General features: G+C 45.1%; 1 protein-coding gene across 8 annotated transcripts; it reads right to left on the reverse strand.

The window, feature by feature from the left end:
- Window positions 1-839: 839 nt before the first annotated feature.
- Window positions 840-14,462, reverse strand: LOC122377395 (dnaJ homolog subfamily C member 11-like). Of its 8 annotated transcripts, none has more exons than XM_043357385.1 (14): window positions 14,336-14,462; window positions 8,286-8,404; window positions 7,511-7,640; window positions 7,107-7,239; window positions 6,556-6,672; window positions 6,207-6,304; window positions 5,492-5,713; window positions 4,908-5,115; window positions 4,586-4,702; window positions 4,142-4,333; window positions 3,663-3,776; window positions 1,926-2,055; window positions 1,380-1,509; window positions 840-1,049 (listed from the first exon to the last, which is right to left on the reverse strand). In XM_043357385.1, exons 2-14 carry the CDS (start codon window positions 8,361-8,363, stop codon window positions 1,030-1,032), a joined length of 1,689 nt encoding a protein of 562 aa, XP_043213320.1. In that variant the 5' UTR covers window positions 8,364-8,404; window positions 14,336-14,462; the 3' UTR covers window positions 840-1,029. The 8 variants fall into 8 exon arrangements, with proteins under 8 accessions (XP_043213320.1, XP_043213318.1, XP_043213317.1 ...); XM_043357383.1 differs by having other exon boundaries at window positions 14,329-14,356; XM_043357382.1 differs by having other exon boundaries at window positions 14,320-14,356.
- Window positions 14,463-15,114: the final 652 nt, after the last annotated feature.

Here is a 15,114-nt window from a genome sequence, read left to right on the forward strand (position 1 = left end):
ATAGAATAGTTATATAAGATTTGGCGATCAGAATTATCGTGCCTTGGCTTAAAATATCACCCAAGCGACTACTCATCTTGCTACTCATTCGCAATAGTTAGCTAGCGTCATGCACTAGCGTCATCAAGATTTAGCGTCGAAAACAATTAGTGCCATTACGCTCGCGAATTTCAAACCGCATTCGTTTCATTAAACGTAAAGGCATTGGAAAATACGAAAAATAAAAAATCGCTGTCCGAATGACAGCATTATCTGAAGACAGCTCAAGGCAGTTATCATATTCCAGACCGGTTTCGGCACGTTTCAGTACCATCATCAGTCTTTTGGTGAAGTTTAATTTACTTCTACGACCAAAACATGAACGACATTATCTGAAGTTATGATCCAGAATCGTACAGGTGTATGATCCAAAATAGTCGCGCATAATGCCTCCGCTCTGAAGCTTTTCCAGGAGATCGAACAAGCCCGCAGGCGCAATCGTCGCCCAAATCCCGGCTAAGATTCTCTGGCCATGTCCAGTGCCTAGTGGTAGCGAACCTGCTCCGAATGTCCCATTATGCAAATCAGATGCATGCCACAACTGTGAAGCAGGCAACTCACCACCCGGTTGGAAAATCATTTGAAGTGGTACTTAGTGGCAATCAGCCCGTTCAGCCGAACCCGACCTGATCTTGTGCGTCGAGTTATATTAATCCATCAACCCAACAACCACAGTAACTCGGTAACGGAAAATTATATTTACGAACCTCGTAGACCCCTCAGGGGTACAACTACCCCGTGTGCCCACTGACTACACCAGCGCCCATTCACAGCTCCCTGGCACGATACAAACAGTGGCGTCGTTCGCTCTCTCGCTCTCGTGTATTGTGAACCATATTGCGTAATCGGCAGTCGCTCATGTGGGCCTGGTATCATCCAGGCGGCAGCGCCGGTCCGGCCACAGCGTGCGGCTCGAGGCGCCAGGCTGGCCGGGGGTGGGCGCACGCCGGTACGGCTCATTGCACTAGTCGACTAGTGGACTGACTGGGGTCACGATTCTGTTCGATGAGCTGCAAGAGAAGAGGAAAGTGAGTGGGTGATAAGAGTGAGTGAGTGAGTGAGTGAGTGAGTGAGTGAGTGAGTGAGTGAGTGAGTGAGAACACACCATTTCTGAGCATAATGCAAATCCGACATTGTATCTCATTGCGTCATAGTTTCGCTTTGACGGTGTCAGCAGCAAATAGAACTTCGAAGTAAGTTTGAACGGCTTACGAACATATTTTGATGCTAAATGTGAGTTGCCCACACATATAATTATGGACTGATTGAGACTATAGACTGTCGATGAGCGACTGTGTGTACGGCCTGACAGACGGTACACTCGCGGCCCGGTGACTCACATGGTTTGGGTATTCGCAGCGGGTCGGTGTCGGCCACGGTCACCTGGTGCCGCGCGTTGTGGAACAGGTACTCCACCTGCAGGCTCTTCTCGGTGTCCGGCGCCGGGTCAAAGAAGCCCGGCAGGTGGCTCTGAAACGGAGCGTCACATCAGTCTGCCGAAATCGTAATATATCCGTCAGAAAATGTGCCGAACGCAAATAATACCAACGTTTCTGATACCGGACGAAACAAAAGCGTTCGATGCTGCGACAGTGGTTCAAGCGAGAGCCAACCGCAAGTCACAGAGGACCACACATCCATGGCATATGCACATGAACAGCGACAATAGTCTGTCAGAGGTCGCCCAACTATATATAATGTACAGTCGCACCAGCGAGCTTCCACGTAACGACACGAGAACAATGACGGTGATGTCAGAACTCAGAAATAAGAAATACGGTGGTGAGTTTCGAAAGGCATAAGCAGACGAGGCATACCCATTTAGGCACGGAAAGTAGGTCATACCATTAAACTGACCATTACTAATATCACCAGTGCCCACCGACCTTGGTTCCCTCCTGCAGGATCAGTTTGGAGTCGGTGACGAGGCACTGGAGTGGGATGGTGACGTCCACCAGATCCTCCATACCGCCGTTGGCCTGGTCACCCGAGCCGGCCTGCACAATGCGGCCGTACCTAAACGTGCGAATAATCACAATCGGTCAAACGCGTAGAAAAACCGTGAATTATTAATAAATATAATAGACAATGTTGTATGATATTATAATATACAGGGTGTCTCAAAAGTTCGCTTACACATTTCCCATGCCAATAAAGCATATAAGAACCGGCCAAAAGTATAAGGTTTTGGTGTCTGTGTGTACACTAGACAAATATGCATGCTTTGACAACTGATTAAGAAGGTTAGAAACCAACCCCTTTGTTGTATCTCCAAAAATATTTGCCCATACCGATTTTTGTTGCTCCGTCAGCTGCCGGAGGCTGATAAAAGGTTACCAGCTTTCCAGCTCTTGCAGGGAAATCCCCTGCAGTTTCTGCGTCGGATTTAGTTTTGACTAGCTCCCCGGCAACATCTGATTTTCCCTGAAAGCCGACAGCTTGCATCGACACCATTCATGAGTATTTTGTAGGCATTCTCTGGCGCTAACTCCTTCATGAATGACTGGCGCCGACATCCCAAGCGCCATTTTCCTTTTCAAAACGACCCCAGTCCTGAACAAACGGGAAGTACCAGGAGTAAATTTTTCGCATCATTTGGTAGCAGAATGTGTCGGACGTCTGTTTCTCAGACACATTGTGCAAATTTTGCAAATTCCAAGCGCTCGTCATTCCCCATGCCAAGACCTTCGCTCGGTTGCGGAGTGTTTTCCTCGGGAGAGGTTCTGCTTTGTAAACGGCCCAAACCTGTCCATCGTGTGGTTTTATCGGGATTTTGTGTTTAAAAGAAAATTATTGGCTGCAGATCTGCCTCTTGAAACTTCGTTAGATAAAATTTTACAATAACTGACACTTTTGGAGGGTCAGGTGTCCTTGGCATTGACGATTTTTATGTTATTGTCCCCAAAAATTAGCGTTTTAGATATTATAAACAATTTTAAATTATAATTTGCCTTTATTTTACGATGAACTGCACTTTTTGAAAATGGGTAACCTCTGTCTGTGAGCTTCTTGCCAGTTTTCAATAGTTATGACCGCATTTTCAGCTGCTTTCCGGAACACGAGTCTGCTGTCGTGCGAGGGTCGTTCAAAACGCCGTTAGTCTCGCATGGTTTCGTCCTTCAAAAATTTTAGCCACCGTTTTTATGAGATGATCATCATGTTGCACTCATCCTCGCCGACACTTAGCCATGTGTCATTTCCGACTTAACCATTCCCATTACTCCTGAAACAGAGAGTTTCACAACATACCCGACTTTGCAACCTACATTTTCGTGCCTGACCCATGGTCAGAGGTGAACCCTTTTTGTGAGCTCATGAAGGGTCGAATGCACTTGAAAACAATGAGACTGCTTGAGGAAGGTTGTCACCAATGCCCATGCGAAATTTCAACTTTTAATTTCTTGTTGATTCAGAATTATTGACAAAAAAGCATGGCTGGTACCTGTAAGCGAACTTTTGAGACACCCTGTACACTGCTAAAAAGTAAGGGGCACACGAAAATATAAAACCCTGCAGGCGAGGTACACCATATATTGGATACCCCTCCAGCCGTGGTCTCTGCAGTAGCACTAGCCATTTCGTAAGTACCGGACTGCTACAGCCGGTCAGGTAAAATGACTCACCATGCGGCGGTAATGACGAGTCCCCTGCGCAGCTCCTCGGCCTGCCGTATCCTGGCCACCGTCTCGCGCATCAGACTGACGGCAGCCTCTGCCTCCCTGCGCTTCGCCGCCGTCCTGCCGATAGCAAACCATCAGGCTGCTTGCCGGGAGAATAACACTGGGTGTAATGCTATAGCAGCGGACCCATCCGATTCGTCACTTCGAAGCAGTAATTGTTTTATATTCTAAGAGACAGTCTATCATGAATGCTACGTTCAGTCATGTAAGGAATAAGTGGCACTCGGCACACATAACAGAAGGATCTTCCAAGTGACACATGTGTATACATACGCACATCACTAAACAAACTCGTGGCATGGATCAGGAGTCTGGCGGGTGGAACGTTGACCTGGCAACGAAAGTGATCACTGCTGTTGAGCTGGGACCACCATTACCCCTGTATGCTGTCAGACCCCTCCTGTCAGTGTGAGCTATCTCACCTCTCCCTGTTGGCCTCTCGGCGCCGCTGCGCCTCCTCCTTCTGGCGCCGGCTGACGTACGGTGCCACCAGCAGCCTGTTGACGGCCGTCCAGGCCAGCAGAGGCACCACGGTGCCGTAAAACACGGCGCTCGCCTGCAGCTCGTCAGAGAGACGCACGTGCGCAGTATACGTCTGACTGGCCCGACTCAACCTACCCGCAGACAGATGTAAAAGGTCGTGATTCGATCATGAGCGGCATCAACGCAAAGCATATTTCACTACACTGTCGTCGTAAGATCGTGGCAGTCAACATAAATAATATATTATATATGCATTTAACTTATTGACTTTGAGTGAAAGATATAAATTCAGGACGCATAGCAATAAGTGGTTAGCTCTGCCTCACCCAAGTTTCAAGTCTCAAGACAGAATAGCGTCAATTGTCGACTGAATCAGCACTAACCTGAGTTTGACGGCGACCCCTGTGGGAAGACCGACACTGACAGTCGCGCCCAGTGTGCTAAGCTCAGTTATCTTCTTGTCCAGGCCGCACTCGACAAGAAAACCGAAGGAGCCACCCCTGTAGGAACAGATTGGTCACTGGTCAGTGGTCAATAATCACGCCCTGCGTCATAAATACACTTTTTTTTCGATATGACGGAAAAAATAGGAACCAATATTAAAACCAGTTCATACTTCCTATCATTAACTGCTGGCTCATAGTTTTCCCTCCCACATATTAATCCACGGAGACGTGACCTGCCCCTCGCGCTGGCGACACTCACTTGGCGACGAGTCTGGCTTTGACGTCTGCCTCTGGCAGTGTGACCGTCAGACTGCCGGTGACGTAGCTGTGCGGTACGCCCACGTACAGGCTGACCGACTGGCGACTGTGCTCCGTCTCGCGTACCACCATGGCCTGAACGCCGGCCGGCCGGCCGACCCGGTAGCTGAGGTACCCGACCGTGCGACGGTCCAGCTGACAGCCCAGAGCTGCGGCGGCGTAACGACAGTCGACAGCGTCACAATAGTCGACACCGTCATAATGCAACATAGTATAGGCGGATCAACACATCAACACGCTACTTTACAATACAAAGTACAAACAGTGGAGGAATAGTGGCCAACGAGGTGCAACTTACATGGCACTTGGCAGTATGCCATGTCAGTTGACTCACAAGCGACATTTTTGCAATTCACATGTATATGAAAAAGCATGAAGAGCTTAGTTTTGGAATGGGAGCAATAAAATACAACACCAATTTATATTTCCGTTTTCCTCAGTAGCTCATTTCTTGTAGAGAACAACAACCCAACTACACCCGTACCAGGGCACACTACTTATCGCAGTTGCGATGTCCGAACTCACAGCCGAGCAGCCCGACGCGGCCGAGCCCGTTCGGCAGCAGGTAGATAAAGCCGTGTCCGGTGGCGTGCAGGTGGCGGCCCAGCGAGCGGAAGGCGCGCGTCGACACCATGAGACCGTCGCCGACCCCCAGCTCGGCCTCTGCCCAGCAGCGGTCCGAGAAGAGCCGGCGCACCGAGCAGCTCACCTGGCCCTGACCGGTGCCGTTCGACGTCGACAGATTACCTGGGAGCAGATAGAACGGCCGTATGAGTCTATGACTCAGCCGTCACTGGTGTTTATGTTTGACCCATGGGACATTAAATTAATGAGATAAAATGCATTATAATTTCCTAATATCTGCACCCTATGATTCATGCTTATAACGCTCTTGTCAATTCTAAGCCCGATCTATACCGTTATCAAATATACAGTGCCTACAGGGCACAGTATGACAGAAGGTGTGACAAGGGCATCCAATTACCGATTTTACCATAATGTCGTCGGACAGGCAAGGGGGAGGGTGTCGGGGCGAATGGACAGATATCAATGGAGTCTAGAAATGATCTGGAAGTGGCGTTACGCAGGGTATCCATAAGGATTTCAGTGGGAACACAGACCAATTGCTGCCCTCTCTTCGACAGTAACCCTCGACTCGAAAGCTCATTGCAAAAATACTTATTTTTTGTTTACCGCTGGTTTTAGAAGTACCTTCGGAAGTTCCTTTGACGGTTCTCACCGGACATTGTGGCAGTGTCGCGGAGAGTGAGCGGAGCCTCAATGCTCTGCGTGAAAGACATGCCGGTGACCTCCACTTGGGGCAGCAGCCAGTCGTCCCTGCCGAGAGCAGAACACAGCTGTTAACAGGCATCGGGACAAACGCTATCATGCATGGAACACGGTCAACACCGTCAACAGATACCAATACATAACATGACTGATGATCAGTTTCAGTCATCAATGTTGCGAGCACAGAACACAGTCAAATAGAAGCACCCGTTAACAGCTGCTGGGCCAATCGTCCTCGCGGCGAAAATAGAACATAAAAACGCCAACAATTATGGAGCTCGAAATACGGCAACACTAACAGTTCGTCGTCGTCCAGCTCATCACCGTAGCTGCAGAACAGGTCGGTGGCATTGATGAACAGCGTCACTGAGCCCTTTGGGTTTGTCCTCTGCAACAGGCGCCGTTCCGCCTGTTCCCTGCCGAAACCAAACAGAAGATCCAACGACGGCATTACAAACAGAGAGACACTCTGGCACTAGCGGGGACATCGACAGGCGACACAGATGCGTGGGTAAATGCACCAAAAATGACCGCAAAATTCGGTGTACACCAGTGTTTGGTGAACAGTAGCAATTGAAAAGATGCAAAACCCACACGGGCACCTTCGGCTGTGATAAGTTATGAACCCACAGCAACACTTTAAAAACGTGCACTCGCTCGAGTGACCAGCATGAACCATCAGATCTTAGCACACCAGGAACAAAATTGTGAAACAAAGCGCATTTATCGAAAAATGGCAATTCCGATGCTGCTCCGGCGACCGTCGGTGGTAGCCGTGTGTCCCCGGTGCCCGGCGGTGGTATCCATGTGGTGGTAGCCGCGTCCCCGTCGGCTCTGGCGCGCGGCTCACCTGGCCAACTGCTCGTACTCGTCTCGGATCTCCTGTGGCGTTTTAGTGCGCTGTACCACCTGCCAGCCCTCGGTGCGCAGGCCCGCCACGCCGACACTGTCGTAGATGGCGCGCCGATGGGGGTCGCTGAGCACTGCCGAGAGGCCGGGCACACAGTCAGAACAGCCCAGTTTAGACGAACAATGATATTTAATACTGGCAGCGTTTTATCAGCCTGTAAAGTAGTCATTTTCACAGAAATCAAACCAAAATTATCACCAGCAGATCAAATCACCAATTAGGCACATTCTTTTATGAGTTCCTGCTTGTAAGTAAAAAATATGCAGCTGCTAGAGGTGCGAGGCAGATCTATGCAGGGTAGAAAAAATGTGGAATGGGTCTCCTCACTGGTTAAGTTGCCTCACCTTCATAGGCAGTTTTGATTTTGCCAAACATGACCTCAGCCCGCTGCTTTTGCTCTGCCACGACATGCTTGTCTGGGTGGTAGAGGCGACTGAGCCGCCGGTATGCATCATTAATGGAGCTTTGTGGCGCCTGAAATTTACCAATCAAGTCATAAATGGATATAAGTTACATGAAGCAATGACAGATTATATATAGTGGCTTGGGGACTCTGGTCTTGGGTATCAGCCCCAGCAGAACACTAATGACTAAGTTCACAATCACAAAAGTATAGACAATTGGCAATCAATCGACACTGCATATTTTAGATAAATTTGCTCAGCTTTCTGAATGATCTGAATTCCAATCCCAGAACAAAAACTGAAGGAGTTTATTGTATAGGTTGTACTTTAAAGCTCCTCATTCAAAAATAAACTGTATGCACTTGGCTTTATGGAATAATAAATAGGTGCTCTAACATCCCCATCAGAAGCAAATAAAGAGTGCTTATTTAGTGCCAACTAGGCCCTAGGGTCTCAGCACCGCCTGGCTCAAACAGAATGCACAAAAAAATGAGTGGTAGCCTTCAGTGAATAGATCCTGATAAAATATGAAACATTTCCTGCCACCAAGCACAACCAACACTGAAAAGGTGCAGGGATCAGCTGTCAATAATAACCAATGAAAATATAATGTACCAGTTATCATGAAAGCTATATGCCAAATATCATTTTTTTTTCTAGTAAAATTGTTGCACATGTCCAATCTAAGTATTCAATGACAGTGAGAAAAACATACATCTCTAGGAATGTTCAGGAGACTATAGTAGTCTTCATCTTCTTCTGGTGCCAAGTCCTCTTGATTTAAGGCCGTCATTTTGTTCTTCAAGTATCACCTACTTCAGGGTTCTTTATACTCTGTAAATACATGTATTATGTCATCCTTCAGTTGGCTGGTGATCAGAAATCACACAAAGGCTCAGGAGTCACGCATCTATTTAAAGTGAACAACTGCAAAAAAGACAGCCATGTGAGCCATTGGTCCACTCCACATAATAAGATAGCAACAAATTTGAAGCAAACTTCCTTTAACTTTGTCACTATACACCAGTGGTCGGCAGATCACTCGGGGTTGTGCCCCCTTTTTAGGCGCCAGGCAGGACCATTACCCCCACCTACCAGACCCCATTGCTGTCACAACCAAGTTTACTGAAATTCCATACCTTTCTGGAACTCTTTGGGTATTTCTGCATTTCCAATGCATCAAATTTAAAACATGACACTTCCTCCATAAAGCATTTAGTATATCCAACCCTCGTACATATAGGGGCGGCGGGTTGTTTTTCGTTAAAAGCTCACGTAAAAGCCGTTGGATCACGACCAAATTGTACCCTCGAGCCAATCATTTTTTCCGGGGATTTCATCAGGAGATTTCATCTCCTCAGGCCAGTTTTACCAACAGAAAAATAACCGCCTGCCGGAGTCTTTGCCTAAAAACCGCTTCACATACGGAGCGTAAGCGCGATGAGCATGTAAGTGGATAGGGTTTTACCGTTTACGTTTACGTTTACGTAATCATTGACTTTACATACGGAGCGTAAGCGCGATGAGCCGTAAAGTGGATAGGTCTTTACCGTTTACGCTCCGTATGTGAAGCGGTCTTAAAGGGACTATCCCACCTTCTAAAATGTTGTTAAAACCAGTTAAATTGTGCCCGACTTTATAGATTGGATGACCAGGAACACGGTTCTGGCATTTATTTTCCATTAAACATCTTAGGCTTCCCATATTCCAAACACAAACTTTCAAATATGTGACGTCACAGCCCAAAATTACCTCCTTCCCCAGGCCACATTACTGTCATAAAGCTGATTCTTTTTACTCTGTAGGCACCACAACAAAGTTCAGACCAAGTTTTAAGCGATTTTTCAACGAACAAACCCATTTAAATCAGAATGACTAAACGAGGTGACGTCACACTAACGGTCGCTCCATGTTGAAGATAGGGCCTTGTACAAGGCCCATTTTCAAATGAAAGGAACGAATTTCTTCAACACCAAGAGGCCGCGGGGGTTGCAACCTAGATAGATAGTGGTTTCTGAACCTCGCCGCAAACTTGGCTATCTCAACTCAAACCCCATGTTAAAGGTGGGATAGTCCCTTTAAGGCGAACAATTCCGGCAGGCAGCTATTTTTCTGTTGGTAAAACTGGCCTCTGGACCCATAATGATCATTGGCTATGAGCTTTTCTGGAGGTCATATTGAGCCATAAAATCTCCCTTCAAGAAGATATAGCGGGTCCCGATTTTCTCGACACTTGTCTTTGACCTCCTGAATGAGACGAAATGATCAAGGACCTTAAAAATGGGCAGCAGCGGCTTCCTATAGTCACGGGTAATACGCTCGTTTTTTTATGCACAGCTCCATCTCAGAGTCCGAGAGGCCGCGGGGGTCCGATCGGCTCCTCCTCCTTACGTCAGCGGCTGTGGAAACGCCAACAGACGGGCGACGGTTAAAAATTGCAGCTGCTTTTGTACGACTGTACGGAACTGCGGTGAGATGGTGAGGCGAACAGCTACGTGAAAATTGGTATCTAATCAATGTGTGCTATGCCTTTGACCTGGGCTAATCTTTGAGCCCTGGGATGCAACAGTCACGACGGTTCCATCAATGGAGCCACTAACTAAAAAGATTGGTTTTCTCAAAATCCCTCATTACCCCCACCGAAAGGGCTCCATTACCCCCAAAGGGGGCATGCCCCACCATTTGCCGACCCCTGCTATACACCTTTTTAGCCGCGATTTAAAACAGTTGAACTCCATTTTAAAAAAGCTGATCTGTGATTTAAAACTGTTGAACTTGGGTTTAAAACACATGACTTCCGTTTTAAAAGAATTGAATACGATTTTAAAACAACTGACGACGATTTTAAAACAGTTGAATTTATTTTTAAAAGAACTGAACTGCATTTTAAAAAGCATGATAGGGCCGGTAACACTCCAGCTACACTTATAATGATAATAGCTAATAATATAACTAATAATTAACTATAACTAACACAATGAATTTGTTGTCATGCAACCTTATCTAATACCTTGCCTTTTCTGTTGAAAGTGTAACTAATTTTTGTTTGCCGATGTGTTCTGATTATTGCTTTTTGCAACGTTTTTAAAGATAAAAATCCCACTGCATTTATTGCAAGGCTATTCAGATAACATTGTCCGAGTGGTTTCACTGCTTAACAGTCGTTAGCTAACATAGAAATTATTCGAAACTATGTACACATGTAACTTTGCATAGAAAATCGTCATGCTTTTGTGACGCATCTATCTTTACATATCTTCGGGCATTCTACATGCAGCCGGTGCACAGCATAGCTTATGCACCCAGCATAGCTTATGCAGCCGCCTGAGCTATTTCTTCTCTTACAGCAGTGACAGTTTTTTCATCATCGGTGACTAATCAAGTCACCGATACTGGGTGATGACATTGTCTAAAGTAGACAATGTCAGTAAAAACATTGTCATTGTCAATAAAAAGTAGACAATGTGTAAAGTAGATACTTTCCTTAAAGTAAATGCGAATATAATATGCCTTTTATAAAGTGAATGCAACACCTACTATGTAGAATCTATGTATATGTACAGTCGCTCGAACGTTGAGCCCAGTGACAAGTGACCCAAGTGACCTATACATGGCCTGGTGCCCTGGGGAGTGGCAGTCTTGCATATATACCGAACAGAAAAAGTGGAAAAATGGAAAGTCACGAGAACAACATTTTACATTTTGTATTTACTCGAACTCTTCCGGTTTGAAGAAGCAGTGCTTCATTCAATTCTAGCAGAAGACGACGCAAAACGGGGGAGCATATAGCTATTATCATTATTAGTGTAGCTGGAGTGTTACCGACCCTATCATGCTTTTTAAAATGCAGTTCAGTTCTTTTAAAAATAAATTCAACTGTTTTAAAATCGTCGTCAGTTGTTTTAAAATCGTATTCAATTCTTTTAAAACGGACGTCATGTGTTTTAAAACCCCGTTCAACAGTTTTAAATCACAGATCAGCTTTTTTAAAATGGAGTTCAACTGTTTTAAATCGCGGCTAAAAAGGTGTAGTCTGTTTTTCGTATCTTCTACCTTCACTCAAAGATGTTTTGTTCCTCCAGCACGTTTTTAGGGCATAGTTTTCAAATATTGGCCGCATGGCCCACCACCCATTGCAGGAGTTTGTTGCTCGTGTTGGAGTTCGCCTTCGTTGTGCAGTTTAAATCGGAAAAGAAACCTTTAAGATAGAGTATCGTTTGTATTATCGTTACCACGGTTTATTGGTACTGACTACCGACCTATACACAAGGACAGTTTTGCTGTTCATAGGTACTTGCATTGTGCGAGGCGCTCTTGCTAAGAAGGTCCAAGAAGGCTAAGAAGGTTTCGGCGGGTCGTAGGCTCAAGCCTGGCCCCCTCATTACGGCCTTTAACGCGCATGTGCGTTCAATACTAGAGTTTGGCTGCGTCATCTGGTCTGGGGCCGCCAAATCGCACATAGTGCGACTGGACAGAGTCCAGCACAAGTTTTTAATGTGGTTGGCCGTAAACTCTAGCAAACCATCTGATTCATTGGACTATGCACACCTGCTCAATCACTTTAAGGTTCAACGAATCACAAGTCGACTGTTACAGCACGATCTTACCTTCTTACATGGTGTGTTTAACGGCAGATTCGATGCGACTGACATTGTAAGCATGTTTGCTTTTGCAGTCCCAGCTAGACTTACTCGATCACGACCAATTCTGCACGTCCCCGTGGCTCGAGTTGAAACGATCAGAAATGGAATGTTCTGTCGGTTGCCGCGCCTAGCCAACTCCTTATACCAGACAATGCCGAGCTCTGATCTGTTTACAAATCGATCATCTTTTAGGAAGTGTGTATTGGCGTTTCTTAGCTCTCGGTGAGCCCTGTACATAAATGTGGCATTTTTTATTAGTGTTATTTGTGCTTTTACTTTTTAACTCCGTCTTTTATTGGGTTTTGTGCCTGTTGACGGTTTCAATAAATACAAATAAATACAAAACATTTAAAGAATAGTTTAAAGCTTGCACTTCCTTGTCATTGGGTAAAAGAATCTAAATGTGTTACCTATATTTTTTCAAATGCTTAATTTATGTTGTGCTTAATTTACGTTGCGATAACTTTTACACCGACGAATAACAAAATTATCTTAGCCTACGCCCGCTTGGGGGTCCCCAGGCAGATTTCCTTCATCTGATTATTTTCCTATCTGCCTCACGCGATCATCCCAAAAAGTAAGAAAGGTGCGAAGACACGGGCAAGAATCGATAGCTCTCAATACTTTCAGCAGTTTACGTATATAGTAGGTAGGTATATACCGCATTTTGCTGAGGTCAATAGTGAAGGCCGCTGAAGGTCATTAATTTATAAAAAAAACTCCCGAGCTCAACATGTTTGGACAAATCTGACCAAACCTTGTCAACCGATTGTACTACAGCGCCGTCGAAACATCTTTAGTTCTAGCCGCTATTAGGTATTGTCGAAAGCTGCTGGTGATCTTTATCATCTGACATGACCTTTTGAGTGACCGCTGGCAATCACCAACGCCTTAGGGCTTATATTATGATACACAATTGCAGGTTATAACAACAATAACACCCACGTATGCATTTTTCGTATTATATTGCGCTGAAAGCATGACGGAGTTGAGCTGTGCCACCACCGACGGTGTTTCTCCGCGCCTTCAACACTTTTTCTGGTGTCCAAGGAAGTAAGTTCCTTATTCTGGCGATATTCGTTGGTTGTGCTCCTTCTTCACCGCCTTATTTCAGTCACCTAACCCACATTTCTTTTGCTTTGAAACGTTGAAAGAAAACGTTGCGATCATTTTGTCTTGTCTGAGACCATGGCCATTGCCCTCCTGTTGTTTGAAAACATAATGAAATTAGAAAGGGATAATTTTGCCAGAATTAAAATATGATGTCACGTTTTTATGCAAATGCATTTCACTTGAAAAAGAACATCGCATTTTGATTAACGGGATAGGCCAAGGGGACAGACGTTCGATCTTGCGTTCGAGATAAAAATTGACTTTGCACCGGTGTTGATTTAATTAGATGTTCGCTGGAGCACGTGATTAGAGAGTTTACCGTCTTTGAGTGAAGGTAGAAGATACGAAAAACAGACTATAACACTTGTATAGTAAATTTAACTTGAGACACACAAGGACTGATACAAACCCAATCACATCGTACATATAGAAGGGGTCATTTTCATTTCAGCACACACAGTGATCAAGGTATTTGTTACCGAAAGCTCTGTCTTTTAATTGTGTATTTGAATATAGTCTTTTTTATATATAGAAGGGGTCAAACAGACTACCCTCAATTTTTCGCTACTAACTCTAGCAAAAAGCGGCAGATCATGACAGGACCTTCAGTAGCCTCAAATTGATTGATTTTACACCTACCCTGAATATTGAGGAGGACTTTCATCCTTGCCCAAATACTCCTTCACCTGTCTGGCGGGCTGACCTATATCACCAGACCATGTTTGACCGAAATTGCTATTTGACATGTCCCCTCACATTATATGCGCATTAAGGGTGTAAACGTCTCCCTACATAGATAAATTAATGGATAAAAGATACCTAATCAAAAAAACTTGAGCTAAGGTAAGGTCACGACTTCATCAATCTTAGATCTCAAACACCTCAAATTCAGGTGGCCCATTTTGATGAGTGAAAAGCACTTTGATGATAGCACCCAATCTTACACCAAGTATGATAAAATCGGTTAAATTAGCATATTTCTTATGTAATTACCCTATTTACCACCTACCGTGTTGACGTCCTCCTCAAAAAACTGGTTATGACGTCATTTGAACGTGAAGTACAATAATGGCGCACTATTGAAGTTCGTGAATTTAGCCTTGGATTCGGACTGGTACTTGTCTGTCCATTTCAATGATGAATAATTTGACCACATTTGACCAACATTATTCTCACAAATATTTGCGCACAATGCCTCTGTTACTCTGGACTTATCTATTTTTTTTCCATGGCATTCATCACATCTGATTACTAGAGAAAAGTAGGCGCATTTAATAATATTTATTTATGGTCGATGACCGATGTCAACACCAGGGTACCTATAGGTATAGGTATATCTGTAAGAATCTTGGGTATAGGTCAACACAGTCGGCATGTGTGCGATTCAAAATCCGGAGGAAAGATGGTAAAAAAGCGTTGACAAGATGTTTTAATTGCTAGGTTGCTTCATCCCAGTAGCGGCGGAACACCTTCAATATAAAGGGGGGGGGGGCAATGCCGACTTTTGGTCCCATTCTTTCCATGCAACGTCCATAGGCATCAAAGAAGAAGTTCGTATATCTTGAAGAATCTTGGTTCGTACCTACGTTCCTACGTGAATAAGAATTTATGATAGAATAGACGGCATCCGTAATGCATTTGTCGTTCTCTATTTATAAATTACACCAATGTTACATGTGGTGGTGAAGTGGTACTATATATGCGATAAAAAATATGTGCGTGAAGGAGAAACTTGAATGTTATTTTCCAGGCGACTTCATGACATTCCATCATGCCAAAAGACAGCGA

This window comes from Amphibalanus amphitrite, unplaced genomic scaffold, assembly GCF_019059575.1.
Source record: "Amphibalanus amphitrite isolate SeventyFive unplaced genomic scaffold, NRLGWU_Aamphi_draft 000044F_arrow, whole genome shotgun sequence".
Classification (NCBI taxonomy): Eukaryota; Metazoa; Arthropoda; class Thecostraca; order Balanomorpha; family Balanidae; genus Amphibalanus; species Amphibalanus amphitrite.